The sequence below is a fragment of the Gymnodraco acuticeps genome, unplaced genomic scaffold, assembly GCF_902827175.1.
Source record: "Gymnodraco acuticeps unplaced genomic scaffold, fGymAcu1.1, whole genome shotgun sequence".
NCBI classification, from domain to species: domain Eukaryota; kingdom Metazoa; phylum Chordata; class Actinopteri; order Perciformes; family Bathydraconidae; genus Gymnodraco; species Gymnodraco acuticeps.
In genome coordinates, this window is record NW_022989750.1 from 140827 (window position 1) to 168474 (window position 27648).

At 40.2% G+C, this 27648-nt stretch overlaps 1 protein-coding gene across 6 annotated transcripts in view; it reads right to left on the reverse strand.

Moving 5' to 3' along the window:
- The window catches only part of LOC117536233 (cAMP-specific 3',5'-cyclic phosphodiesterase 4D-like), a 122371-nt gene that overhangs the window by 48163 nt on the left and 46560 nt on the right, over positions 1-27648 (reverse strand). Inside the window, exon 1 of one of the 6 annotated variants that reach the window (XM_034201321.1) lies at positions 15031-15832. The exons of 3 other annotated variants lie outside the window; for them this stretch is intronic. In XM_034201321.1, the coding sequence (XP_034057212.1) occupies positions 15031-15107 (77 nt within the window). In that variant the 5' untranslated portion in view covers positions 15108-15832. Of the gene's footprint in view, positions 1-6609; positions 7058-14885; positions 14999-15030; positions 15833-27648 lie in introns of those variants that run through there. 2 more of the 6 variants (XM_034201401.1, XM_034201254.1) reach the window with 2 other exon arrangements.

The window sequence follows — 27648 nt, forward strand, 5'->3', positions numbered from 1 at the left end:
CATCGACCAGCTCTCAGGCCTGCAATTACTCCCGGCCCAACGCTCGCTCTGTTTTTCCACCAAATACAAGACTCCAACACAAAAGATGCTATGAAAAACACTAAAAAGATACAAGCCGGAAACCAGCTGTCTGAGTTTATGGACACAGAGGGATTTCTGTTTAGGCGTGTTTGTTGTAGAAACGCAGAGGAGTGACTCCAGAGACTCGAAGCAGAGGCGTCCTGAGGTCCAGCGGGTCGAGGAGCCATTTTTACTGTCAGTCCTCATCAGGGGTCAAACATGATTTAACACTAAAATATGTGCCTGTATAAACTGTACAAAAAAGTGATGTATAATCTTTTAAATATTTCAAATGTGGGTTGATCTCTCTAGAAAGGTTTATGTTAAGACCTCTGCTGTTACACCCTGAAGACAAAAATACCATTATGTATGACGTCATTATGACATCTGACAGCTGTGGGGAACACTTCAGCACATCTGTGAAATGGCGAAAATCCCAGACAAGAGAGAGAATGAACATAAATGGCCAAAAACAGCTGTCTGTGAACATCAGACCAGAACCAGTTACAGCATCGACTGGGAGGAGGTGAAAGTCATCGACCCGGAGTCAGTGGAAGATCAAGGAAGCCATTTACATCTGGCGCCAGACAACTCTAACAGAGACAGGTTACGGTCTGCCATTCATATATTAATGAAGTTCCTTTTGATTTAGGCGGAGCAAACAAAGACTTTTTCATAACATAAAACAAAGTTGGCAGGGAGGCTAAGAAATGTCCCATCTCTGGCAGGTGTTCTACAAAGTTAAATTCAGACACAAAAGCAATCAATTACTGACTATAAACTGCTCTAGAAAACAAAACACCCTACGAATCGTGACTGCCACCCTACTCAACCAAAGAGATACAACTTGAGCAACTAAATTAGAGTTTGGGTTCAAGTTGGTCAAACACTTGATGTAAAGGGAGATATCAAACTGGTTGCCCTGCATTTACTTTCATAATGTCTGATCAGTGGCGAGCCGTCAGGGCCCTCTATGTTACCAAAATAACTTGATTTAATTGTATTTAAAATAACATTTCCAAAGAAATAAATCTTTAGAATCTGCCTGTTCAGTTTCTGTTGGAATGTGAAGGGTTAACTGAAAGAAGCTCCTTTGGCCGTCTCTGCGAGTTACTGTGAAGATAGGAGCTGATTGGTGGTCCTGCTGTAAATTCACAGAGGGCCCACTATAGTAACTCAATGAGAGAGTAATGTCAAATGACAGTACAATTGACCAATCATATCTTCCCTCTAAATGGGTGGGCTTTATTTTCGCGGACTTTATGAGAAGTTCCACCCGCTGTGAAGTTTATGCATGTGTGTTATAACAACGGGTCAAGCAAGGCGGAAGTAGCTAATTAGCATAAGTCCGTTCATGATGGCTCACTTCAGTGATGACATCGTTACGAAATTATTAACCGAGTCATTTTCAAGATTGAGTTACGATGATAAACTGGAGTGGCAAAGGATCAGCTGCATGACCCGCCATCAAGTGCTTCATCCAAAAGGACAGGAGGATGGACTTTGTGTTTAAGTGATTTGATCATCAAAGGTAGGCCTAAGTCATTTTCAATGCGGGCCGCCGTGCCGACTTAATTCATTTGTAATTGTTACTTGGCTGTGGGTGCCCTGTCATGATAGGTGTTTATATAAATGGTGTTGTTTTGTGTGGTAGAGGGTCGCTGTCATTGATGCGTTTTGCACCCCTGGCCGTTGTTCTGATATTCCGCTGAAGTATACGCTGTGACGTAATATCTCTTCTTTTTTTTAAAGGGGCTCGCCACTGTGTCTGATACATGTTTGTATTAGGGTTTGATAGTTTGTTTAAAAATGCTGTACTTTGTTTTTATACGAAACATTGTATCCCTTGGGACGAAGGACACATTATGTAAATAAATATAAAAATTCTAATAGTAAAGTGAAATCAATCAATTTTAAAATCTAATTGAACTACAAATAAACAAGGAGTCTTGACTTCTTCAGGCTTTTCCACTTCTCCACCTCTTGGCGTTAAATGAAGAAAATATTGCGTCTACAGTATTACATACTCTATTAGTCAGCGTCTTATTTACACGCAACATCCAAGAGCTGAGAGGAAAAACTTAAATCTGAGGATAAAGCCTAACCTAATTTATTTCACAAACACTTTTTAAATCAGAATATATAATGCTCTGGAGATTGGTTACTATGCTGTATCAGTGGAGTTGTGCAGCGTCAGGGTGGTAATCAGATCCAGTTATGGGATACACGAGGCAATAGATTCCTGTGACAAGTACAGGAATAAACAGATGGTGTTGGGAGAGGGGGAATCCATCAGCCCTGTCAGTACAGGTGAGCCTGACCAGCTGCAGGCGCATAATGAGGCCACTGATACTGTCAGCTGCTCCTCATACTGTACATGACTCGTACTCTCCGTGAGCCAGAGGTAACGTGACTCTTCGTTTACATTATGTAGCATCATGCTGGCAGCTCGCGGTGACCTTTGACCTCCTGCAGAGTGAGCTGTGCGTCACATTGCGTGGGTTGACATGGGCTGAGGCCCCCAGGGCACAACAACCTGCTGTGACACCACCAAAGGTCAGAGGTCACTTCTGGAGGGACAGGCTGAATGCAGACAGCACAGAGTCAAATAGTACCTGCATGGAGACTTCACGAGTTTGACTGAAACTTGACTCAAATGTTGGCCGATTTCATTATTCAGGCTACAGCTAATGATTACTGAGTAAAACAAAATGCAGTCACAAATAATGATGTACTTATACGTCTATTTCGTCAGATCAAAACCCGAAAAGATATTGAGTTCAATATCAATGAAACAGAAAAAATAAGGAAATCTACATTTTTGAGAGATAATAAATAAAATAAAAAAGATTTCTGCATAAAATATTGGTTTTAATCATTTATTGATTATCAAAATATTTAAATAATATTCTTCGTTTAACGCTTAATCAATTAGTCGACTTATCAATATAGCTACATTAAATATTGAATATCTTCCAGTCACTGGTCTGAAGGTTTCTAAGATGGATATGTCTGTCTGATCACAGCCGCAGAAGAATTGAACATCTTCTTAATATTTTGTTATTCACCTAATTGCTCATATTATGGTAAATTAATTGTGCATTTATGAATGTATCCCATAGTTTTATTTGTTGTAAAGTTTACGTAGAGAGTCTTTAGTTCTGGAGAGTTATTCTTACTTAAAAATTCCCAAATCACTAATTTCATCGGCAGGATGTAGATGTTTTTGTGGTTTGAGGCTGTGAGAATGTTATTTTGACAACAGCTTCCATGCATATCTAATAAAAAGAACAATGAGTTGACAGCAGTCGTCAGCTACAGTTTTAAACATTTATTGTAATGCTTAAATATTTGCTGCTTCAATATAGTGCTTTTTCTCTTCCTGCAGCTGCATTACATCAACATTGTTTCTGTTCAGAGTACTAATCAGGTGTTTTTGCAAAGCAGCTGCCGTAAACAGATCTGTATAGTTAAGTTATGCCTAACTTAAGAAAATTGGAGATTTTTCTGCATATTTGTCACTGGTTTAATTTTACACAAATAAACTAAGAGCTGCAGGCACACATTTCACAGCGGCCAAAACACAGGCCTCCAACACACAATCAAAGCTGTTCCCTGAGCCTTCCTTTTACTAAAGGAGTAGCTTTATTTTATGATAATCCTGTGTATTTCATACTGTCTCACATTCCTTTTCTTCTTGACAACAAAACAATAAACCTCGTGGGGAAAGAAAGACTTTGCAGAACTTGCTCGAATCCTCGATTTAACAACAGAAACAATTGTGACAACTTGAGAATGTGATACAACATATGAAGATATTAAATATCACCACGAAATATCTGCGATCAACAGCTTTAATATAAGAAATGACATAAACTTGACCCTGAAATTACAAATTAATCGACTTCTTGCAACTACATGTCAAGGCATTGCTGTCCACAAGCAGAACCTGCTAGAAAATCAAACAGTTCCTTAAATATTTGAACACAAGCTGGTGACATCCTGATTCACTGGAAGGACTATGAACTGTGTGTTTGATGTCGTTTCACAAGTAGCAGAGCACAAAGCTTCACATACACGAGGCATTTCATCCTGACTGTCACCAACACGCAAGGAGAAAAACGCCTCTGACCTCAGCAACTACATCCTGTCTGCTAACATGTTCAAGAAATATCACATCAGAGCTCTCATGTTTTGTACTAAACAAATCCAAGACTTCAAACACAAAATAGAAGAGCTATTAATGATTTGAACAAGGGCAATCCATCTAAAGCAAAGAAACAGCATCAAACTAAATGACAGGTGTCTTGTAATTTGAAAAACGTATTTCTTTATGTTTATATTATGTGTAAATATATTGTATTTATGTTGTAGATTATTTTGAAGATACCACACACAGTAGCACTCACATTGAGGCTGTTGCTTTGATCTCACAGCGCTGAGAAACTTTGGATTAGATGAACATTATCATTGTCATTATTAATGTGAGATTGATGAGCTGTTGGCTCCCCTTCTGACTGCATGAGTCAAAGTGTATTGACATTATGGGTTGACATCCGTGCTGGGAGGTAAAACATGATGAGTAAGTCAGAGTCTGACGTCAGTCCCATCATCACAGCTGAAGTGAAAAGACAAAACAGAATATGGCACTATGAGATAACTGAGCTTAGAAGAGATAACTATATCAGACAGTAAGTAGAGAGGAGCTGACCGATGCCTCCAACACCATCATAACTCTAAAAACAGAAGCTAAGTATCTGCACTGACACACATAAATCCCTGTCTGCCAAAACTAACTGTACAACCTCTAACCCTACGAGGTAAAGCGATGACGAAGAACGCAGCGTGTTTCCTGAGGGAATTCATGGAAACTAAGGATTTAAAGGATTGGGTTGATTATAAAGTGCACTCTACTTCTCTCCGCTGTGTTATTACACACATGTGGTCGATCCATCAGGCCTATAAATATGTGCAACTTGGCGTTCATTAGAATTCTCCCTTTGAAGGTTTTTTATTGGTAAGTTGGCATTATAAAGACACTTTGATCCCCCTCCCCGCCCAGGCTCATGTCGTCATGACTTTATGAAAGGCCGGCTGCAAAATTAGTCACATTTCCTTTTGTGACCCTTAAGGCAGCCGCCCACTTCAGGTACACTCATAAGAATACATATGTTTGTGTATCGTGTCGTTGAATAGGGCATGAGTGCTCGGTAAACTACATGTTATGTTTTTATGTTAACCTTACATTTCTGCCTCAGGTTGTTATTGTATTCATGCTTCTGTGGTCTTCATTTTTACTTTTGTTCTTTCTTGTGAAGCACTTTGTGAATTGTATTTCTGTGAAAGGTGCTATACTAAATACAAGTATTAGTGTTATTAGTATGACAGCATATGCTTTAAAAAATAGAAAAACCATACGAAAAAAAGATAGTGATATGTAGGAACGGTAATACTTTTAAAATGTGTTTTTGAATTGGTAAAATAATTGTAAAATAACAACCATCTCTTGTTGATTATTTATTTGTGATAATATGTTCAAAAATATCCTTCAAACAATGAATTTGACATTCATTAAATTGGATTTGTTTTATTATATATAATGTATACTTAACCCTTGTCTTTGACCCTCAACATTTGACTGTACTGTATATACACATACAATTAAACAAATAAATACAAGTATTTTAAGATATATCTGACTGTCGATGTAACAAGAGAATACATATGTCAATGTGTTTTGCAATACATTATGCAGTCATTGATGATATAATGATATAGAAAAACTGTCAAAACTCCAAAGAAACACGCACACACACACACACACACACACACACACACACACACACACACACACACACACACACACACACACACACACACACACACACACACACACACACACACACACCACACACACACACACACACACACACACCACACACACACACACACACACACACACACACACACACACACACACACACACACACACACACACACACACACAGATCTTCCTCACCATTACATTCATAAAGTTGAACTCTGGTCATTACTTAAGTTTGAGCTTGACTCCTCTGTCCTGGTTATTCTGACATCCTAGATTAAACTGATTTAGCTGTGAGAAGTACAAATATTTATTTGGAATAAAGAAAATGATTAAATTCTTACTTTAGCTAATATTCGAAGTACTGAAAAGCCCTAACGCAATCAAAAACCTTTAGAAGCTGTATAAAAAATACTACTCATAAATATGACGTATAATTGATTAGCCAACAATATAGTAATAATAAGCTGTGTTGAGTACTACAGATATTGTGGAGGGGGTCGGTACATCATGAGCACCTCAAATTCATAAAAGGACATTTATAAAAAAATAAGCAAACAAGAAATAAGAAACCTTAATATTAAAGTTAAAGTGACTTTCTCATATCAAATGGAAGTGTTTGTCAGCTGGAAAATTGCGAAGCCTTGTTTGAAAAAAGATTAGAAAGCAGTGTGTGTAGAGTTGTGCAACTACAACATCTGGATTAAAAACCACATCTGGCCTACCGCCTGCGTTTCTGCACAATGTCGATGGGCCGGTTGACAGCGCACGGAGATCCGCAGATGTTCCCATTCCTCACTTTGAAGTAGCGATCCTGGACCGAGGGGGCCAGATACACACAGTTAGTCGGCAGACTCATGTTCCTGCCTGTTAGAGTCTCCCTTCTGCTTTGTTCTCCTCTAATCCTCCTCCTCTCCCTCCTCTGGGCGCTCCTCTACTCCTCGGCTCTTGTGCGCTCTCTCCTCTAACTCCACACCACACCAGGTTTCCATTGAGGCGCAGACAGACGGAGGAAAGCCGTCCTCGGTGTGTTTCAGCAGCATGCCTCAGTCCAGAAACAAGTCGAGTGTGAAAAGAAGAAAGGGGGATCAAAGCAGAGTGGGCTTTAAAGAGTCATTTCCTTTCCCTGTTTCATGCGGTTTGGACAGCTCAACGCACAGAGCCAAAGCTGTTGGTTTCAAATCCACATTGAGGAGTTGAGCGTTGAACTCTCTCTCTTCTTAGGAGATACACTCCTCCCTCCCTCCCTCTCTCTCTCCCTCTCTCTCTCTCTGTTTCTCTATGGCTCTCTCTGTGTGTCTGCTGGAGCACATGGACTTCGAAGCTTTAAAAAAAGACATGAACTGTGTGTGAGTGAATGTGCAGTGTGTGAGTGTGAGAGAAGCAGGGGGGTGGGGTCGTAGTAATTGCATCAGATGTTTGAAAGCGTGTAAAAGTAGTTTTTGCAGTGTGCATGTTTTAATGTATATGTGTGTGTGTGTGTGTGTGTGTGTGTGTGTGTGTGTGTGTGTGTGTGTGTGTGTGTGTGTGTGTGTGTGTGTGTGTGTGTGTGTGTGTGTGTGTGTGTGTGTGTGTGTGTGTGTGTGTGTGTGTGTGTGTGTGTGAGGTTGTTTGTGTGTTTTAAAGACCTCTGAACAAGGAAGCTCTACGAGAAGGTGAGAAAGGGAGAATTGGATAATTCAACTGTTCACAAACACACACAATTATGCACATGTATAAAACTATAATGCTGCTTTAGTCTCATATCAAATCATATTCAAAGTAATTCATCCATTCCTATGGTTTTATATACGTCTTTTTGTTCCTAAAACTGCACCATAAACAGTTCATTTACAGCAGCAGTTTTACACTCGGCTTCAGCAGTCAGAGAGAGATGGACTTGGACTGGACCCCATAATTCTGATGATCTCACCTCCTGACCGTCTCTCTGCTGATGACATCGCAGACAAATATTTGTCTTTTTAGAAACAGGGCAATGGGCCGCGTTGGACGTGTTGGCAGGCACATAAAAGAGCAGTTGGAGGCCTGGGGGCTTACAAATATCAGACGTTTAAAGGAACTGACGTGGTGAGGATGTGGAGGCTGAATCAGATGTTTTACTTACAGCTGTGCTTACTGTACAAACCTTTTTTGAAAGCTGCTGCCTGAACTCTTGATCCACTCGAGATAAAAAAGGGGTGTATCTCTGTTAAGTAGCTTGTAGCTGATTTTATGAATCTCAACTTCATTATTTTTATTATATTAAAATATTTTGACATACAGCCTTTGCCTTTTTCTATTTAATATGCATGCTACTGCAGCTGCTGTTTGCTTTTGGCTGGTCTTTATACCAGCAGGGTGCTGTCAGATGGTACCAGCTGTGGGCTAGGGTTATTTAATTGTCACACTCAGTGAGGTCAAGGTGCCAAATCATGGACTATACTGATGGCCTACTTGTTCAGAAATGTGGCAATCAAGCAAATGTTTGCCTGAATTTGTGGGGACAAAGAAAGCTCACTCCGTAGCTAAAATTGAATCAAGCTGACTTCAAAATCAAAACTGATTGTCAGATGGTTGACGTGTTTTGGAAAACCTCTCCACCCGCACACACCTTTCTGACGTCAAAGTGTTCAGAAAGCCAATTAAGTTTATTAAAATATAAAAACGATTTATATTGCCAGCTGGTGTTCATAAACAGTCATAAAATGTGTGAGTGAACGCTGTTCAATGTGCCTGCACGTGGTTGAAAAATAAATGGGTTATCTTTTTTTAAATCATTCAGAAATAAGAGTAAGAATGTATGTATGTATGTATGGTTTGTAAAGGCTTAAACGTTACCTCCAGAGGGAGTTTCTCTCCCACACACTCCCCCCCCCCCCCCCCTGCCTGAAATGCCTCATTACATTACGTTACATGTCACTCTTTTACCCAAAGCGACTTACTTACATTCATTACTGTGGGCAATCCCCACAGGAGCAATTTGGGGCAAGTGCGTTGCCCAGGGACACATCGACATGCTGACTGCAGTGGGACTCGAACTTGCTCGCGGATCCGAAGATCAGCGCACCATCCCACTGAGCCACAGCCTCCCTTGCCTCATTTTGACTCCTTTGTTTACTTCTGTAACATAGTGACAACCCAACTTAACACTCACGCTTCTATTGGCTAGCGCTCAAACACACTGTACGTGATAGGCTGAGGGGCGGGACATCTCTAAGAAGTTGACTAATCGGCCTGCTAACCAATCAGAGCAGAGCTATATCAGGGCTCTTGTTTCAGACAGATGGTAAACAAATATGAACCTATATAAATAATGTTGATTACTTCACAACACATAAAACAATTACCTTTAATCTGTACAGTAAAGTTACAAGGTGTATTGTAAATAACAAATTAACATTTTCTTTTTATACAGATCTGTTTAAATGTCTGCATTCAAAGTTATGAATGGAGTGATATCCATAAACACAGACTGCTGTTTGAAAAGGAGTTTACAAACACCAGCTGGCTAGTAAAGCTATATAGAAATATCTAATGGGAGGGGCTCATTGGCTTTCCATACTTGTCGGTTTAATAAACTTTCATCCTGAGCTATGTTTTGTGGGACTGTCCTCATTCACATTGACCCATAACTCACTTTCTCTGGAACAGGTCCGTCTGACTCAAATCACATTTTTACGAGTTAGCTCAGACAGTCAATGCTGCATCAACGCGATGCATTAACCTCTCTCATGAACAAAACCCTGAGTCACTTGAACATACTCACTTAATGGGAAGCCAGTTTCTCTTAACATAAAGCCTCAAAGATGCTGAACCCTCACCTAAACTACCTCACATTTAACATGCTGTCAGTCACAATTGAATGTAGCGACCAGAACTAGAAATAATCCTGCAGCAGCCCAAACAACACACACTAAGGACACAATAACAAGATTCTCCAGAAATTCACAAAACAGATTTAGGCTTCTATTCTGTCCAAGCATATTGCAGGAATAAAGAGCGGTCCTTCTTCTACAACCAGGACAGAATCAGCAGGGCCCCTACAATATCACATGAAGTGACTTTTTACTAACTCAATTGTTACTCAAAGGTACTGTTTTTCAGAGTTGATACTAATATACACTTTGACTTTGGGAGATCCTTACAGAAGTAAATGCCTTCTCAAACACTTCCACTATGTAAATGTGATTTATGCAAGTCTCACTTTCAGAATTGCTTCTTGTAAACTTTCCTGGATCAAGTGCTGACTTGAGTTTAAAATCACGCAATGGAATAATGGCTACATTATTCAGAGGACTGAACACAGACAGACAGAAAAGGCACGGACTGACAATAATCTCTTGAAAAACGTTTTCTTTCACTATTATGTATTTCACCCAGTAAGTTCCAATATGACATTTAGGGATTTACCATGTTTGCACCCCTCCCACAAGTGCTCTCCTCCCTCCTTATGCAATGTGCTGGAGGAACATGTTGGAGCTGAAAACAGATGCCGGGGTGGAGGTTTGCTGAGAATGAGGTGTTTGTGAGGCCGCTGTGTAACCAAATCCACCGGCCAAATGACTTCTGCAGTCCAGCTGGCTGCTGGCTCCTATGACAACATAACGTCTGTAATGAGAATAAGCCGCCAGGGGGGAGTGTCTTCCATGTGCGTTCACGGTGATGTTTGTGAGTGTGTACTAGACAAACAGTACCAACGTGATATAAACCTTTTATTTAAATTAAGTCTTCTTATGATTAATGAAAGTTCACAGCTGCAGAGACACTGACAGGAACATTTTGTTTTTCATTAATTCACTTTAAAGAGATGCTCACTATTTGACAGCCCAGGGCTGGTTAGCATAAGTGTTTGTATGCTTTAGATACGGCATTGCACAACTTTTCAGGCAGATTCAGTGCTGATAAAGTAAGCATTCTGTCGCAGCTTTTCAGTGAGCATAAACAATGCAGTGAGGCAACAAACTTCAGGCATAAAGGCATAACAGACCTTCTTTTTGAAAACAGGAAGCTCTGAGTGTTGGCAGATAAGTTCACACATCCTTCTGAAAGACTGACTATGCCCTCTGTCAGACTTTTAATTTGTTTCCCCTGACTAATTAACAACATATTCACATTATAACCTCGCTTATCTGGAAAATACTGTATCACCAATAAAACTTGACAGATAGCACTGCCTTTGACCCTTTTCAGGACAATGGAGAAGTGTTTAATAACACTCAGAGTTTCTTGTAAGTGAAAATGTGATGTATCCTAAGTCTACAGTCTTTCTTGATTACAGTGAATCTATACACGTTTCAAAGCTATTTAATTATACATTTAAAGACAATAATGTATCCTGGAAGACACTGGACAGATGATGGCTGTCTTTAAGACCTGGCAAAACTCACTTCACAGGTTCAGTAGATTGATTGTATTTCAGTGAATGTGTCAAATCCAAGCAGAGAAAGACGTGCACCATCTAGTGGAGACATATTGAAGATAACACATTGATATGTGTAGGGGCTTAATGTCAAAGTCTCCCCTAAGGCCTTAAGCCCTGAACCCTGAGGATTTAACGTAAGATGGTAATTGGTAAATAATCAAATTGCTTGCTCAAAACAGCATCATAAAGCAAACAGAAATGATTGTTGAATTAACTAGCTGTGAATGTAACACAGCTATCCTTGCATTCACAATTCCATGTGCTTGTTATAAACTCCTCAAGCTTTGAATTGTGGCCAATTCTCTTGGGCAAAATCTGGAGAAATGTGAATTTGTGGAAAGTGTGCATAAAGGGTTTAAAATGCCCTCATGCACTTGACAAATTGAAAGGGTGGTAACCATAAAGCGTCCTGAACTTGTAAGTCTTTGAGTGTGGACATTGGGATTGTGCCAGTGACTTCCAAGTTAATGTTTCAGCTGATTGTTACAGGAGGAGATTATCAGTCACATTAATAATAAAGTGTTAACAGAAATGATCAAACTGAATCTGGCTATTCTATGGTTTGTGCTGATTCTTTGTGCACTGGTCTAATACTGTCTGATTTATGGCAATGTGACTTGTGGTTGTTTCTTAGTTGTTAATAATATTTATATCTTGCTGCAGGGTTCAAGTCATGCTGCTTCTCCTGCGCCTCCCACAAAACACACAACCTGCAGTAGAACAGGCCATGTCACTTCAGAGGGGTGGTGTCTCATCATTTGGTTGTTTTTTGACGTCAATCTTTATTTGTTTAGATAGCGTTAACCAAGCACCCACACACTGAGTTCACACCTATGTAAACTGCTTTATCTCAAACATCAGATAATGTTGAGCCAATATAAAAAGTCAGAGTGCTGCTGATTCAGTCTCCTGAAGATGGACTGACTATCCAGCAGAGGTCAGTCTGTGCCAGGAAACTACATTAAATCCACACACAGGAGTAAAACAAAGACACACTGGCCTTTACAGAAACACTCTGCTCACAAGGCAAAACTGGCAAAAAAACCTCTCAACTTCTTCATATTTCCACTGCTAGTAAAACACCTACATTCATTTGGAAACATGACCTCAAAGTCGATTCTCTGGTGGAGCAATCAACATGGATTTTGGGACGAGTGACTGTTGCAGGGTGTGTGTGTCTTTGTGTGTGTATATAACAAACGAGAAACACATGTCATAATCATGTGTTATGGGCAGCCAGGCTGGCGGGGCTGGGGAACTATTCCAAGCTTGGGGTCCTATTTTGGGGGTCTGTTGTGTTATTGTTCCCCACCACACACACACACACACACACACACACACACACACACACACACACACACACACACACACACACACACACACACACACACACACACACACACACACACACACACACACACACACACACACACACACACACACACACACACACACACACACACACACACACACACACACACACACACACACACACACACACACACACACACACAACTTGCTAGATTATGACGTAATTACATTTCACACACTGCAGCATCTTTTGAATGCTACCTTGAAACCCAAACGTTGCTCACTTAAAGAAAAACAAAACAGTTTGGCCTGTGTTCAGGTCATTACTGTTGCTCTCACTTACTCACGACATAAAAAACTTGTATCTGCTTTGACAACAACTATGACACAACATTTCTTTCTCAAGAAACTTGGCAATTAATATGATATTCTTTGAATATAATGTCAGCCTTTGGTATAACTGATTTACGGAAGTGTACTAAAATTAGTGTTGAACAACCACAATTTACAGAAAATAAATGCTGAATGCAATATTGATAATTAGCACCCACTATCCACTATCCCTTAACAACAGTATCATTGGTATAGAGAGGCACTTGACATCATGAATACTCAAGAAGACTTTGCCTTTGACATTTCAAATTCATACTAATGTGTTTTGATTTTGGTCAAAACCCAGTAGGTATTGATTTTCCACAATTGAAAGTGGCAGAAAGGACTTCATGTTTTTCAAAAGGTTAATTAAATTAATAAAATCAACAACCACAGGTGCTACTAGCCACACAGAGTAAAGTATGTGTCAAGGAAATGAGCCAAACAAGTTATGGTTCCTCCCTCTACTTTAACTCGACGGTTCCTGCTGTGTGTGACGGTGAAGGTGTGGCCTGTGTTTGTGGTCGTGCTGTGGGGGGCGAGCCAACCAGTGACCCAGAAACACAGTGTAGAGCTAGATGCTGCCCATCAATCCCAGTTTAGTGTGTATCAGTACTGAGGACACAAAGCGTGTACACACACAAGGACACAAAGAAAACACACTGGAACAGATTGAAAAACATTCAAACATGCATGCAATGGGAACATGTATGTGCTTAATGGTTGCCATGAACACACAGAAGGCCGGGTGCATTTGTCGTCAGTGTAACATGAGTCAGCAACAACAGGCGGGGCTATCCGTCCACCAACACGCTCCCTCTGCTCACACACTCACGACCATGTACAACACACACTCATGTACACACATTGTCAGAGAAAAATGCATTGTTCACACATTGAGGAACAGCACTTGTAAAAATGTGCATGTGCTTTTAAACAGCTTGAACACAAACACTGGCTTCAGTACTCTGTGTTCAGACAGCAGCTTTTTCTCTGGGTCATCGTGCTGAAAATGTCTCTGGGAGACTTTTAGCAAAAACAGGAAGTCTGTTGAATGAAACTTGCCACAAACAAAACTCACTTCCTCTCAAAGACGTTGGGTAAAATGCCAGCATGAAAAAAAACAAAAGAAAACTGCAGCTCAAAAACCACCAAGTCACACACTGGCGCCGAAGCTCAGGCTGCTGAGAGACACACTTCTCACTTTATGAGCACACTCTTTCTACTATGCAGACTTACCATAGCAACATCTATAAAATAATTATAACTAAAGGTCCTGTTGAACATTTCTCATCAGATCCTCTTTTACTGTTATGTTTCTTCACCACGATGAAGACAATTCAGTTCCTTACCAAAATGATGAACCCATTTCACACCAACTTGCTACAATGCATGATTTACTGCAATGTTAAAATACACACAGTTTTGTCTGGTAAAAAGCATAAAGTCAAAATCCAGTTGGCAATAACAACTGGGAAACCAAACCAGCTTGAACAGCTTGTGCGTCATTCAAGGTAATTAAACCCAAATTGTAAAAAGTATTTTGAACCTCATCAGACCAACACTGCAATTATAAAACCGTCTGATGACGTGAATGTTTGTAAGTCATTAACATCTCTACCATCCATCCATATGACACAACACTAGCATCAATGAAATGTCTCAGAAAGTTGCGCAGGAGCAAAAAGGAAAACCAAAGTAAAACTCTCTCTGCGTGTTCCGGGGCATCACCTGTTCTTAGATTCTGCAGACTGACACCAAAATCTGATTACGTTTTTTTCACATGAACCAACATTTTGTTTATAGTTTCTATAATGACTTATTATTAGGGAATTGCAGTGTATGCACGGGTTGCAACCTACGCTAGGTGTGTCCACATTTAATCATCTCACTCACTTGAACAAGCGTATGTCTTACCATTAGCTAAAATACGCCAGTTCTCCTTGTCAATTGTAGCTATTTGTAGCTAACGTAGCAGATGTACTCTGCAGCATGCATGAACACTCCCTCTCATGAATATGAGCGCTGAAAGAGATACAGGATGCAACGTTTATGAACATACCCCAAGCACGAGTGTCTCCGACCGTGCCCGAAAACAGTCGGCGCCCCTTTCCTTGCCAGTGCCAGGTCTTTGTTCATTGTCCCGTGAGCTCCTGACTCATAAGAGACACTCTGGGCTGTAAAGAAAATAACCTGAACATCTGAACCGAGCCTCCTGTGGATTCTGAAACTTCACAACTCAGTCTGTTTTTTTTCTCCCATGAACAGGCGGGTGGTTCTGGATTGACTCCATGAGGTTTTGTACTGCGAACACAGGAAGGTTCCAGGTGAGAAATGAAAAGAAAACCCAGTGCGATAGAGGCCAGATCTGCGTTACTCCTCAGAGCCTCTGGATTCAGGAAACATTTTGAGGAATGTTGCAGTGTTGCACCACTAAGGTCCCAGGCAAGCCTCAACAAGGCAGAAATGTGATGTCCAATTGGTCTCTCCAGAAGGAAGAAGCAGAGAGGGAGCTGTTGTATCTGAAGACTTTCCTGAGTTGTTTCTCCTCTCCTACTGATTTGTTGTTGTTCTAAATACGCAATCTAACGCCACACGTGACATTCACTGCATTTCGGAAAGGGTGTTTAGTAGCATAGCTCCGAATTGTACAGAAGATCCGAAGAGAAGTCTTAAACTTTCAAAGCAGCTCTGTTATTTCTGTCAGTCACTCATTCCGCTCGCAGGAAAGGGGAAGGGTTGAAATGATACTGCAGGGTAGAGTGAGCGAGGGTTGACTTCTTCCTCCGGCAGTGAGAGAGCATGCAGAGTCCCCTGAGGACAGCCCAACTCGCCCCCAGAGTCCGTGTTGAGCAGGATATCCAAGATAAATGTGAAAGGGCTCAACGTTAAAGTTTCGCTGTCAAGTTAAAGGCTGATCTTTTATCCAGATTTTTAAGACAAACCATTGAGTGTTGACTCTTTCTGAGCTTTGAGACACTGAAAGTGCGCCAACAGTTAGAAGGCAACACTTGTGTGTGTCCCAACTTCTTAAAAGGAAGATCTGACGGTACAGAGTGGCTGGCGGCTGTTTTTGTGTCTGGCAGAGCGGGCCTTGACATGTGAGACCAATGGGCCACCTGACCGACACCTCCTTCTGATGCCCTGCAGCCGCATTATTACAGGAGGATATTGTTCGTGTTGGATCTGGGCGAGAGACTGTGTGTGTGTGTGTGTGTGTGTGTGTGTGTGTGTGTGTGTGTGTGTGTGTGTGTGTGTGTGTGTGTGTGTGTGTGTGTGTGTGTGTGTGTGTGTGTGTGTGTGTGTGTGTGTGTGTGTGTGTGTGTGTGTGTGTGTGTGTGTGTGTGTGTGTGTGTGTGTGTGTGTGGGTGTGTGTGTGTGTGTGTGTGTGTGTGATCTAATAGATCATATTCAATGTACTTGTATATAGACTCTTCTTGCACTATTTCTATTGTATTTGTATTTACTTGCAATATTTTATCTGTCCTATATGTTGCAATGTTGGAGGAGCCTATGATCTAAGTTTTTCATTGCCATAATATCTACCCTGTAGCTAATGTGCAAATGACAATAAAGCCTTGAAGTTGAAGAGTGTGTGTAAAATCTTTGCGTTTTGAAATCGATAAAGTATCATAATATTTGATATCACAATACTAAAGTGGGTTAACAACAAGAATTAAAAATGTTCAGTTTTAGAGGGACACTTGTTATGAGGCGACAGTCAAAGCAGCCACAACCACTTCCCTGAGCATTATGTGAAACTGCAAACTAAAAAGAGGATGATTTATAGAAATACGTGATTATATTCTAAATGTGGTATAACGTGTTTGTCATGTGGTCGTTGCATTAATGTGAAGTACCTCATACTAATAACAACAGACTGAGGGTAACACTATGATGAATAGACAAACTATGAGTGGAATATAACAGCCTAACACTACGGCAGGGCAATAATTAAATATGGATTTATATGGGATAATATCACGATGAAATAATTTATCAACCAATTATTGTGATAAACAATTACAATGTAAACAAATGCGAAAGCAGACGAAAATCGAACAGCACTAAATCTGATTAGGGAGTGGTCATTTCAGAATTTGAAAATTGCAGTTTTGTTCTTATATACATACGTTGTGTTTATAAAGATATTTTGCAGCACTTAAGGGCAGTAAAAGTGCACCATAATTAAGTTTGCCCTATTTCTTGTACACTGACTGACCATATACCATGACATCCTTGACCTCGATCTGGTCCTTCTACCTTCCAGTCACATCCCTCCTGTCCTCGGTCTAATAAAAGCAAAAATGCCCAAAAAATAATACAACCTTAACGAAAAAGTTAAGATTTTGCTCTACAATACAAGTTACGCAGCATTCAGTTTCATCCTAAATTACTTTTAGAAAATGACAATAATGAATTGATAATTATATAATCTGATAAATATGCAAACATAAATATTTAAGACGGCATAAAGATGTTTGTTGGTACTACAGGTTACCGCCTGAATGCTGATGTGAATGTTAGAAGCCTTTCCTCTGTGAGCCAGTCTCATATATTGCTCTTTACTTGCCAGGGAGATTGCCAGTCATAAAATAATGAGTTGATTTTAATCTTTGACACACCTGGTGAAATTTGGTTTGGCTCAACTTTAATTGCTTTACTCTAAAAAATGGCAGTGAGTTTTATTAGCAGGGGAACTTTTCTCATCAGAGTTTAATAAGAAATGTGTTGGTTGAGCGTGCTCGAGCAATAACTGGATGAATGAGGAATAATGAGCGGAACCAAAGGTGTGTATGTCTGAGGTACGCTGTATGCACTTAACCAGTACTACATCATATTTTTATAACAATATACCTCTGGGTTTTCAAAGGTTTACTAAGAATTATGTATATCAAACTTACAATGAGAAGATGTATCCTTAAAGACCACAGTAAAATAAACAAAGTAGTGTTGCACAAAGCTTGCAGCCACATTAAAAGGATCTCCTCAGCCTCATGGAGAAAGCATTTTTGACATAGCTGTGGGAAATAATGTTATTTATCAGTATTTAGGACATCTTCAGATGAAACAGTTGCCTGTAAGTGCAACAATTACATGCAGATTACTCAGATCATTGTGGTTTTACAAAAAGGAAGCGCTGTTAAGCTGAATAAATCATTTTCTACATTATCTCAATCAAACAGTTGCTGACAAACAACACTTTACACTTGTGACTTGTATTTTCCTCACCCTAATATTATTTTTACAATGTGCTTCGGCAAGACTGAAAACGGAGGGCTTTAGGCAGCAGGGGGATTTCCTTCCATGCAGCTTTATCACATTTTTTTTAACTGATCTATGGGTCATGGTTGTGTTCATGGAAAATCTATTTCATACGTCACTACCCGCCAACACAGCTCTTCTCGCACAGTCATTTCTATTTAAAAAATCTGAAAATGACATGTTGACATCTAAACTTTAGGTTCTGTTTTGTTCAGAAATTACTTTAATCTCTCACGATACAGTTCAAGAGAAAACATGTAAACATTTAAGAAATGAATTACAAATCCAAGCATTGTTGTTACTAAATAGAATAAAAAGCATGTGTCTCTAAAAGAGACACATGCTGCTGTGTGTCTCGGCCAAAACCTCAGGTCAGAGCCAAGCAGACTGGCTATAGGATCTTTTCTCCCCGCTTTTAGACTGATGCCAGGCCTGCTGAACGCAGTGCTGAACACCTGAGGCAGGAACAAGAGCTGCTCTTTCATTTAGAGAACAACGAGTGCCTTTGAGACAACACAGTTCCCGACGTCAACAAAATCATGATTTCCCACAGTTACCTTCTCATCAGACAATGGGCCTTTTTTTTCTCCCCAGCAAACCCATGACAAACATTTGATGACGTGAAAAAGCAGCTTCAGTACTGAAACATGCCTTTTACCTTTCACTCCCTAAATTAATTTGAGTTTATTCAAGTTCAGACTCTGAATTAACCTCTGAATCGTAACTTCAAAAACACTTTGTCTTATCTATCAATGGTGGGGCAAAAATTGATAAGATTCTTAATCGATCCACTTTTAAATCACTTAAAAATATATTTTTTTTTTTTAATTCAATAAAGAACTTAAATATCACAACTGATGGACAGTAATCCTAAACAAGCCTTATTGTGTTATTATGTATAGAATGTATTTCTTAAATGTAGCAAGTTTAAAACAAATTGAAATACAGCGTAAACATTTGACTGATCTAACAAAGAGGTTTTTATTTTTTGTATAAAATGAACTTATTCTTGGCGTCAGTGATATTTACTAATACTTAAAACATTTTAGAAAACATTGTTTATTTTTGCAACCTTTCAAAAGGGTTAGGGTCATATAGGGTTAAATATGTTATCTTTCATTCTTAACATATCCAAACATAACAAATAGTTGATTTCACTTAAAAAAAACTAAAAATCTTAACTCTGCTTTCAATTGATGATTTACCACAGCCCAGCAGACAGAAATCGATCCTGAAATTAGCATCCTTGTGTACTGAATTCGGGATTTATTTTAAGCTATATCGGTTGATTCATAGTCATATCATCTACACCAGTGGTTCTCAACTGGCCAGGCCCCGGGACCCACTTTTTCCTTAGTCAATAAATCGTGACCCGAAATTTTGAACCACTCAAATCTATTCAACAAAAAAATCGTGCTGTAATATATATATATACGCTTTTCAGCATACATTATTAATAAAAGTGAAGTAAAGTTCATATATCCCTTATATCCCTTCTTCACAGAACTAAAGTATGCTTTAAAAAAAGGTTTAATGAGATGATGGAATCAAAGCTGAACTATATAACATAAAAAGGCACACATGCTGAAAACCCAACCCCAGAAGGGGGTCTGGGGGGATTTCCCCCCAGGAGATTTTTTGAAATACTAACATATAAACTACGCATTCTGGTACACTCTGAGAAGAAAATAAATACATCTATTACTACCCGACATATTAATAATATTTGATGCCATTGTTTGTTTTTCACTTTGTTCTGACAGCTTGCTGCTCCTCACAGAGAGAAGAGCAAAGAGGAGATAGTCTGTGTGAATTAGGCTACTTTAAATTGTGGGTAAGGGTAGATAGCTCCCATTGTTCTGTGACCTGTCAATCATCAAACCGGGGGTCATATTTCATTAGGTGTTCATTTTTATCTGAAGTTGTACCCATGGATGTATAAAGAGTAGTTCTACCGCAGAGTTATTCTCCGTGGGGACTTCCGACAACAATCTTAATTCTGATTGGCCAGAATATGATCACTACGTGACAGAAGTTTTCAAAACCGTTTATGGTCTCTGTTACTTTCAGTCCAACGCCTACTGCATGCACAGCGTTAGAAAATCGGGTCTTCAAAATAAAAGCTTGACTTTCAATTTTTTTTATTATTTATAAAAATATATGGGTCGCGAATCAACAGTTGAGAACCACTGATCTACACTACAGTATGTACTACAACTTCTGTATGCCTGCCCAGTACATTCTGATCATGTAATATCCACACCAAAGGCTTCTCATCATTAATACTACCTGGGTGTGAGTGCCAAGGTGAAGTGCCGCTGCAGGGCGATGCTGCGGTTCATGAGGAGCTTCCTGAACAGCAGAGGAGAGTGCCGGGGGGAGTTTCGAGGGGAGTTGCAGGGGGACAACCTCGGGGATCCACAGGGCGATCCGGACGTTGACTGCGGGTTCAGCCTGATGGGCTGAGAGCTGCTGAGAGGAAAGGATCCAGCTTCCCCAGGGCTTTTTGAGAGTGTCTCACTCATGCTGCTGTTTAAGAGTTCAACACAAACACTGGTCTCCTACTCTCGCAGTCCTGACAGGTTGTTTGTCCATCTCAAAGCAGCAGCATTTTTCAAGGGAATTAAATATCTCTCAAGTATGCCTTGTAATGAGGCCCTGCATACTCAGAGACACTTGTTGGTGTCTCTAAATTCTCCAGATCTGCTTTTACAGCTTAAGATTCTTCATAACCCTTCTCAACGGAGCTATTTGCAAGCTCTGTAGATGGACACGAGTGCAGGAGTGAGCCCTCCCCTCAGCACTAAGCTCTGTTTACACAGCACAGAGACCTGCCTAAATATGGCCAGGCCTGAATTATAGCACCGTTAGCTCGTACCACGGGAGAACTAGCTGTGTCCAGCTCTCCGTTCATGCAGGAGTAAACTGGCAACCACCAACAGCACCAGTGTATATCTATGTTCTTCCTCCGCTCATTGGTGCGCAAACATTAGGCAGTGATTACCTGTGTGTGGACACATGCCAGAGCTGTGCTGCGTTGAGAGGCCGAATACTGGGGGTTTGCCATGATGCTGGTCAGGGGGGCTCGTCTGTGTTTAAAATAGGAGCCCGCTTGAGATAAAGGATAACAGGAACCCCACACATGTCACTTACATTTTTAATCATGTCTTAATTGAATACTGCGTTCCCAACAGGGCTCAGACAGAGTTTCATCTTTGACCCACAGACTGCCAGTGACCATCCTCCTTTACCTAAAACAAAACCTTGTAGCTTCAGCCAAAATACACAATCTTAAGTCCTAAATCTGCTTGTACCTAAACAATTCTCTTTATGCTGTAAATACAAGCTGCTCCTACCTGACACTCATAACAGATAGGGACAATGATATACACTCCACCTAAAAGGTCACTTTCAATACATTCCCCTTATTTTCTCTATAATTTCTCAAAAACACAGGGTAAAACTCAGTCAGGGATTCAGAGATCACAGAGTTGGCAGGTGGGTGAAAGGTTTATTTGCACCAATTCTCATCACTGAGAGGCTTCAAATAGCAGCAGACAAAAGCAAATATGAGCCTTATTCTGGAGAAGTTTGACTTTAATTATGATCTGGGAACAGAGCTGATTAAATCAACTTTATTTAACTCCCACAACAGAAAATACACTGGATTTTTTTATTTTTTTATTTGCTTCAGCCATTATTCAAAGAGTTTAAACTTCTTCACACAAGATACTTTTCATTTTAGCCGTCTTTGTTATAGATTTGTATTGCTGTACTGATTCTGCCTTGCAATTATCAGATATAATCTGTCAGTCAAACAGAGAGGCTACAATGTCTCTATGCTGTGGTTTCATGATGAATTGGTGTGGGTTTCTGGGGGAAGTGCCCTTTCATTGTGTCTGTTCAATCACATCAACATGAGAAGTGTTTCAAACAGCAAGTGTTAAACCTCTTGTTAACTACTTATAGGTGAAATCAGTGTTATTATTAGCGATGTGCAGTGGGGGGTCGAGTAATGTGATCAAAGCTTAAAACCTACAATTACTGCCTTTTAGTCGTGTCTATGAAGTCTATAAAGAGCAGAGCAGTCCAACATGTATAATTCATTGTGTGAATCATTAGGTCTCTTTGAAATTCTGCATCCATGCTAATGAAGCATTAAAGTAGTGAGATATAAGGGCCCTTGAGCCTGAGGGGCCAACTGCCAAAGTACGGTTTTAATTCAGGAGGGGTCTTCAGGGGTCACTGCAACGAGCTCATGAACAAAAACACAGCTGTCGTATGAAGGGCTGCCAAATGTGACCAGCAGATGGTGCCCACGCACAAACATGTAGAAAACACACACTGAGGCAGACACACACTAATAAGAACCACTCAACGGGAACTCAGGATAACAAAATGTAAAATTCTCCTATGGGGGTTGCACTTCAGAAATTCAACTCTAGAGCATCAGTGAAATCCACCCTACTGCAACCAGGCACCACAAGGCCTAGGTGCTTTTCATCCTCTAACCCTGGAAACTATCCCTATGGACCGCTAACAGTCTACTATTGACACTGAACAAGGAGTTGGCTGAGTGGGGGAGAATAAATAAAAACATAAAAAGCTGCAGACTGTGTGGGAAGGGTAAATCAAACATTATGAGTCAATGGGGAGGAAAGACGAGGTGCTGGATCCCGTTCCTTTTCTTTAAGTGATGAAAGCGGGGATATGTGGAACTATTCATCCGACTGAGTCACATAGCCTTCTTCCTCCCACCACTAATGCCAGATCAAACACACACAAGCAGAGAAGCAGGTTGAGAAGACACACACACACATACACTAACACCCTTACTCACACATATACCTGAAAAACATGCTGATTTATTCATTAAGCTCCAGTATGTGTTGGTGTTACGGCATCATATACTTCATGCGTAATCAAGGACTTTTAATAAACAGTTATGGAAACAACTTTATAAGTCCAAATAATGTATTATTATTTATATAATTCATCTGTATATATCTATCTTCTGAGCCCCTAAGCTTCTCTCTCAAGGGCATACAGTGTTTTTAATAAAAGGATCTGTGTGTGTATTTGTGTGTTTTCAACAGAAAGCCTCCATAATGATAACCCTTTCATTCTTGTTGATAGGTCGTGCTTCGTCTCTGACAAAATTAGAATCTGAAAGTAGGACACATTTAACACTCAATCATAACCATCGACCAGACTAGGCATCCTATTGATTCCCTGATATTAAGAGGAGCCGGACTCGTTTCGGGATTTGTAGATTATTTGGATGACAAATGAAAAATAAAGATAAAAGGAAATGTGAAAAAATATGTTTCAGAATATTAAACTGTATCTGGCATAAAAAAAGAGATGGAGAATTTACCATGACCTACCTTTTTTCAAAAATAATAGCATAATTTCAGCTATTGTTTTTCAAGGAAAATGATCTAAATACATGATGACGCATCACTACAGAGTAGATCCCTTTACATTGATTCTGTACTCAGCTGTAGTGCCTCTCTGACTGGGTGTAGTACGGAGAGTTTGCAGCCCTACGCCTGATTATAGTTCATCATGCTGACTGACAAACTGACACCCTGTAGGAAGAACCTTGTAACTTGTACAGAAGAATAATAATAACTGGATTTTGGCATACTGCGGTTGCTTACAACAAGAAATGGATTTTCAGCACAGCCAAGAAGTGCAGCCTTTTCCCCCTTTGATCTGCAGTATCGTCTTTCCTTCATGACTTTCATTAAGCCCCTGTCACACTGTCACGAAATTGACACCAGATGGACACACGATAAAGGAAATGTTCAAATTCGGCTCTGATCCTAACAACATCGGGCCATTCGTGAGAGCATCTTAAGCCATCGTATGAATGCCGGTGGAGTTTCTCAGGCTCCGGCAGCAACTTCGTGGGCGGTGAAAAAATATTTGGCATGCCAAAAAATTGCCGAAGGACCTTGCGAAGGTTCATTTTCTTGTTGAATTTGTGTGTCCATTTTGCCCTTCGTAAGGTACTCGTGAGGGCATCTTGTCAAATTGCGTCATCTTCGTCTTTACTTCATGTGATCATCGGTGCCATCGGGCATTTTTCGCCTCACGAAGACAATACGAAAGAAAAAAGAAGCTGCCCGATTGTCTTAGGAAGGCAACACGAATTACGTGAAGTCCTCGCAATGCCGTCGTGTAGCCATCGTACGATGACATCGAGATTGCATTTATTGCATAACAAAATCATGTAAACATATTATGTAAATAACCCAATTTGTGTTCTGTGAAACTGAAAAGGATATTACATTGTTTTTGTTACTTTCGTTGCAGTTGTATATATGTCTTAAATGTAATTTAGGTTAACTTCCTGTTTTATTTAGATACTTTTATTTTGAAGGCGAGTTTACGCTGTTGACAGGAAGTTGTTGTTGCTATGGAAACAACATGACAGAGATGAGTAATATCTTCTAATCTACATATAAAGACGGAGAAAGTAAAAAATAAAGTGTATGTTTAAATGTTAGCAGCCCCCGAAGAGGCACAAGTTCTTACGTTGACTCTGGATACATTCTAAAATCATCAGTAAAGTCTACGACCATATTTTCGTGTGTGGTTCGGGTGCCATCATGTGGCCTTCTGTAGACATCGTACTTGCTTGGCTGTTGACCAAGTTTGGGGCCATCTTTGTGCGAAATTCACAATTCCATATTCGTGTGTCCATCTGGTGTCAATTTCGGGACAGAGTGACAGGGGCTTTACTGGTGACATTTAAAAGGAAAGGATTTGTGCAAAGATTTTGAGAGACTATGACTTGATTAAGGTAAAGGGCACCCTTATAACACTACCTTAAAAATGTGTCTACAGAAACAAACACACACATACACTCCACTCTTATATAACAGTACAAGCAAGCATACAAAGATTACACATGTTCCCTTTAACTGCATGGGCGAAAAATGCATCAGAAAATGTACAATATGTTCAATATATCGAATAATTATGTGAAGAGCAATATCCACTTATAGTGCTAATGTATGCTGGAAAAATGCATTTAATTAACAAAATAGATATTTTAATAGACGGTATTAGGTATCAGTTTTAGATCTTTGAAACAACCATTCTTCCTACCTAAAGATAATGGACAATAATACTGACATCTCTTTTTGTCAAAACATAATTATTAATCTGTTTCTGCTTTAAAATATACTTCCTCTACTGTCGGGAGTTTTTTCTGTTGCTGCCTCTGCCGTCTGAAGAGAAGCCGTCTTCAGAGGACACAGTGACGTAAACAATGACACCCAATATGAGGTTTCACCTTTTCTTATGTATGTGCTTTTGTGTCTGCTGTGTTTGAAAGAGTTTTAAAAAGGGCTTTAACTGGGCATATGTGCTTTATATGTGCTGTCATCGTGACTCAATTGTGCGTAAGTGTTTTAATCCTGCTGATTTGCTTTTACCTGCGCTTATGTGCTGCCATTGTGCTCATGTGTTATCTAAATCTGGCACATTTACATGATGGATTTCTGTTATTTAAAGGTCCCATGTCAAGGCCATTTCTACTGATCATAATTCCATTGTTGAGGTCTACTAGAATAGATTTATATTGTGCAATTTTCCAAACTCATATCGGTTTCTCATACAGAATCTCTGTATAGTATGTGTATTCACTCTCTGTCCTAAACGGCTTGTTGGAGCTCCTGCTCCCCCCCCCTCTCCCTGTGAGCCCACTGTGCTCTGATTGGTCAGCTCGCCCACTCTGTTCTGATGAGTCTACCACCGTTACAGCGGAACATCAGTGATTATGTGTTACAATGGCGTTTGTTAGCAACCAGAAAATGACACCAGTAATGACAAACAGATGAGAATGCTGCGTGGGGTCTGGGTGCCGTGTTGGCGGGACGTTGCGCGGCTCGCTGCTGTGAGGAGCGGACAGTGTGAGCTGGTTTACTGGTGTCGTTTCCTGGTTGCTGCGGGGAATCTGCGAGACAGCGAGAAACAGCGAAACCCAGCCTGAACCCAGCCCGAGCGCGCGCACACACACACACACACACACACACACACCCCCCACACACACACACACACACACACACACACACACACACACACACACACACACACACACACACACACACACACACACACACACACACACACACACACACACACACACACACACACACCACACACACACACACACACACACACACACACACACACACACACACACACACACACACACACACACACACACACACACACACACACACACACACACACACACACACACACACACACACCCTGGCTGTGAGTCTGTGTGTGTGCTCGGAACGAGCCCAGGTCGAGCCCCGCCGCGTCTCGCCGTCTCAGGCTGAGTTCAGGCTGAGAAATCAGTGGAGCTGCAGCTGAGAAAATATTGAGTGTGTGTGAGGAAGTCCGCGGATTGGACAATTTGGACAATTTGGACCAATCTGCTACGATACACATCTGTGACCGGATTCACAGAGGGAGAAGAGCCAGGAACATCAAGAGACTCATTCTGGACGACTTCCTTCCGTCCATTTGGACCAATCCGTGGAGATGTTACCTCACTATACCCAATACGTCACTGTACTTACTACACTATAAGAAGAAAACAATGAAAAAAGACAAATCTCCAACGAGGCGTTCTGGGGCAGCATAGACAGGTATTTTCTGTGTTAGAGTTTTACTCGCTACAGGGTGTACTTTGAGGGTTTGTGACTTTGCAGACCGTTTACATAAAAAGCTTCATAACACACAAGGGGACGGGTAATAACCGGAAAAGCATGACATGGGACCTTTAATGTGCATGTTCCCTTCTTAAATATATAAATAAAAATACTACAAAAAATACAAATCAATATTTACCTAGGTGAAAAACAATTATATACTATTACAGTCATGATCTATCTACTGTAATCCAATCAGATGAAATAAAAAATATAAAAAATAAATGCATTTCCAACCCTGTAAGGGCAAACAGACCCAAGCCCATGTGTTCCTGAATAAAACAGGTCACAACTATATCAATTATTTCTTTGCAGGCTACATTTTTTTTTAAAGACACTGGGGTAAATAGACTACTTAAAGCCACCCACTTGGTACACAAGTGAGTATTGACAGCAGCAGAACAGTGTTTGTGTGATTAACGAAAAAAGTAATGAAGTCTCAAGGTTCATCGTGAAAAAGAAACATTGCAAGTGCAACAGAGGTGCTCATTGATATTCAACAATGGTGCTCTTGGCAAAGAGGAATAAGATTGTCAGGCTTTGGCTACAACATTGTGTGTGTAGGATCAATTCATTGTCGTTTTTGTTCCTTATGAGGTTTGTTGACTGTAAGAAACAAATATATCATACTTGAATTAGCACCTGATTGTTCTTTCAGAAAATAGATTAATTGTCCC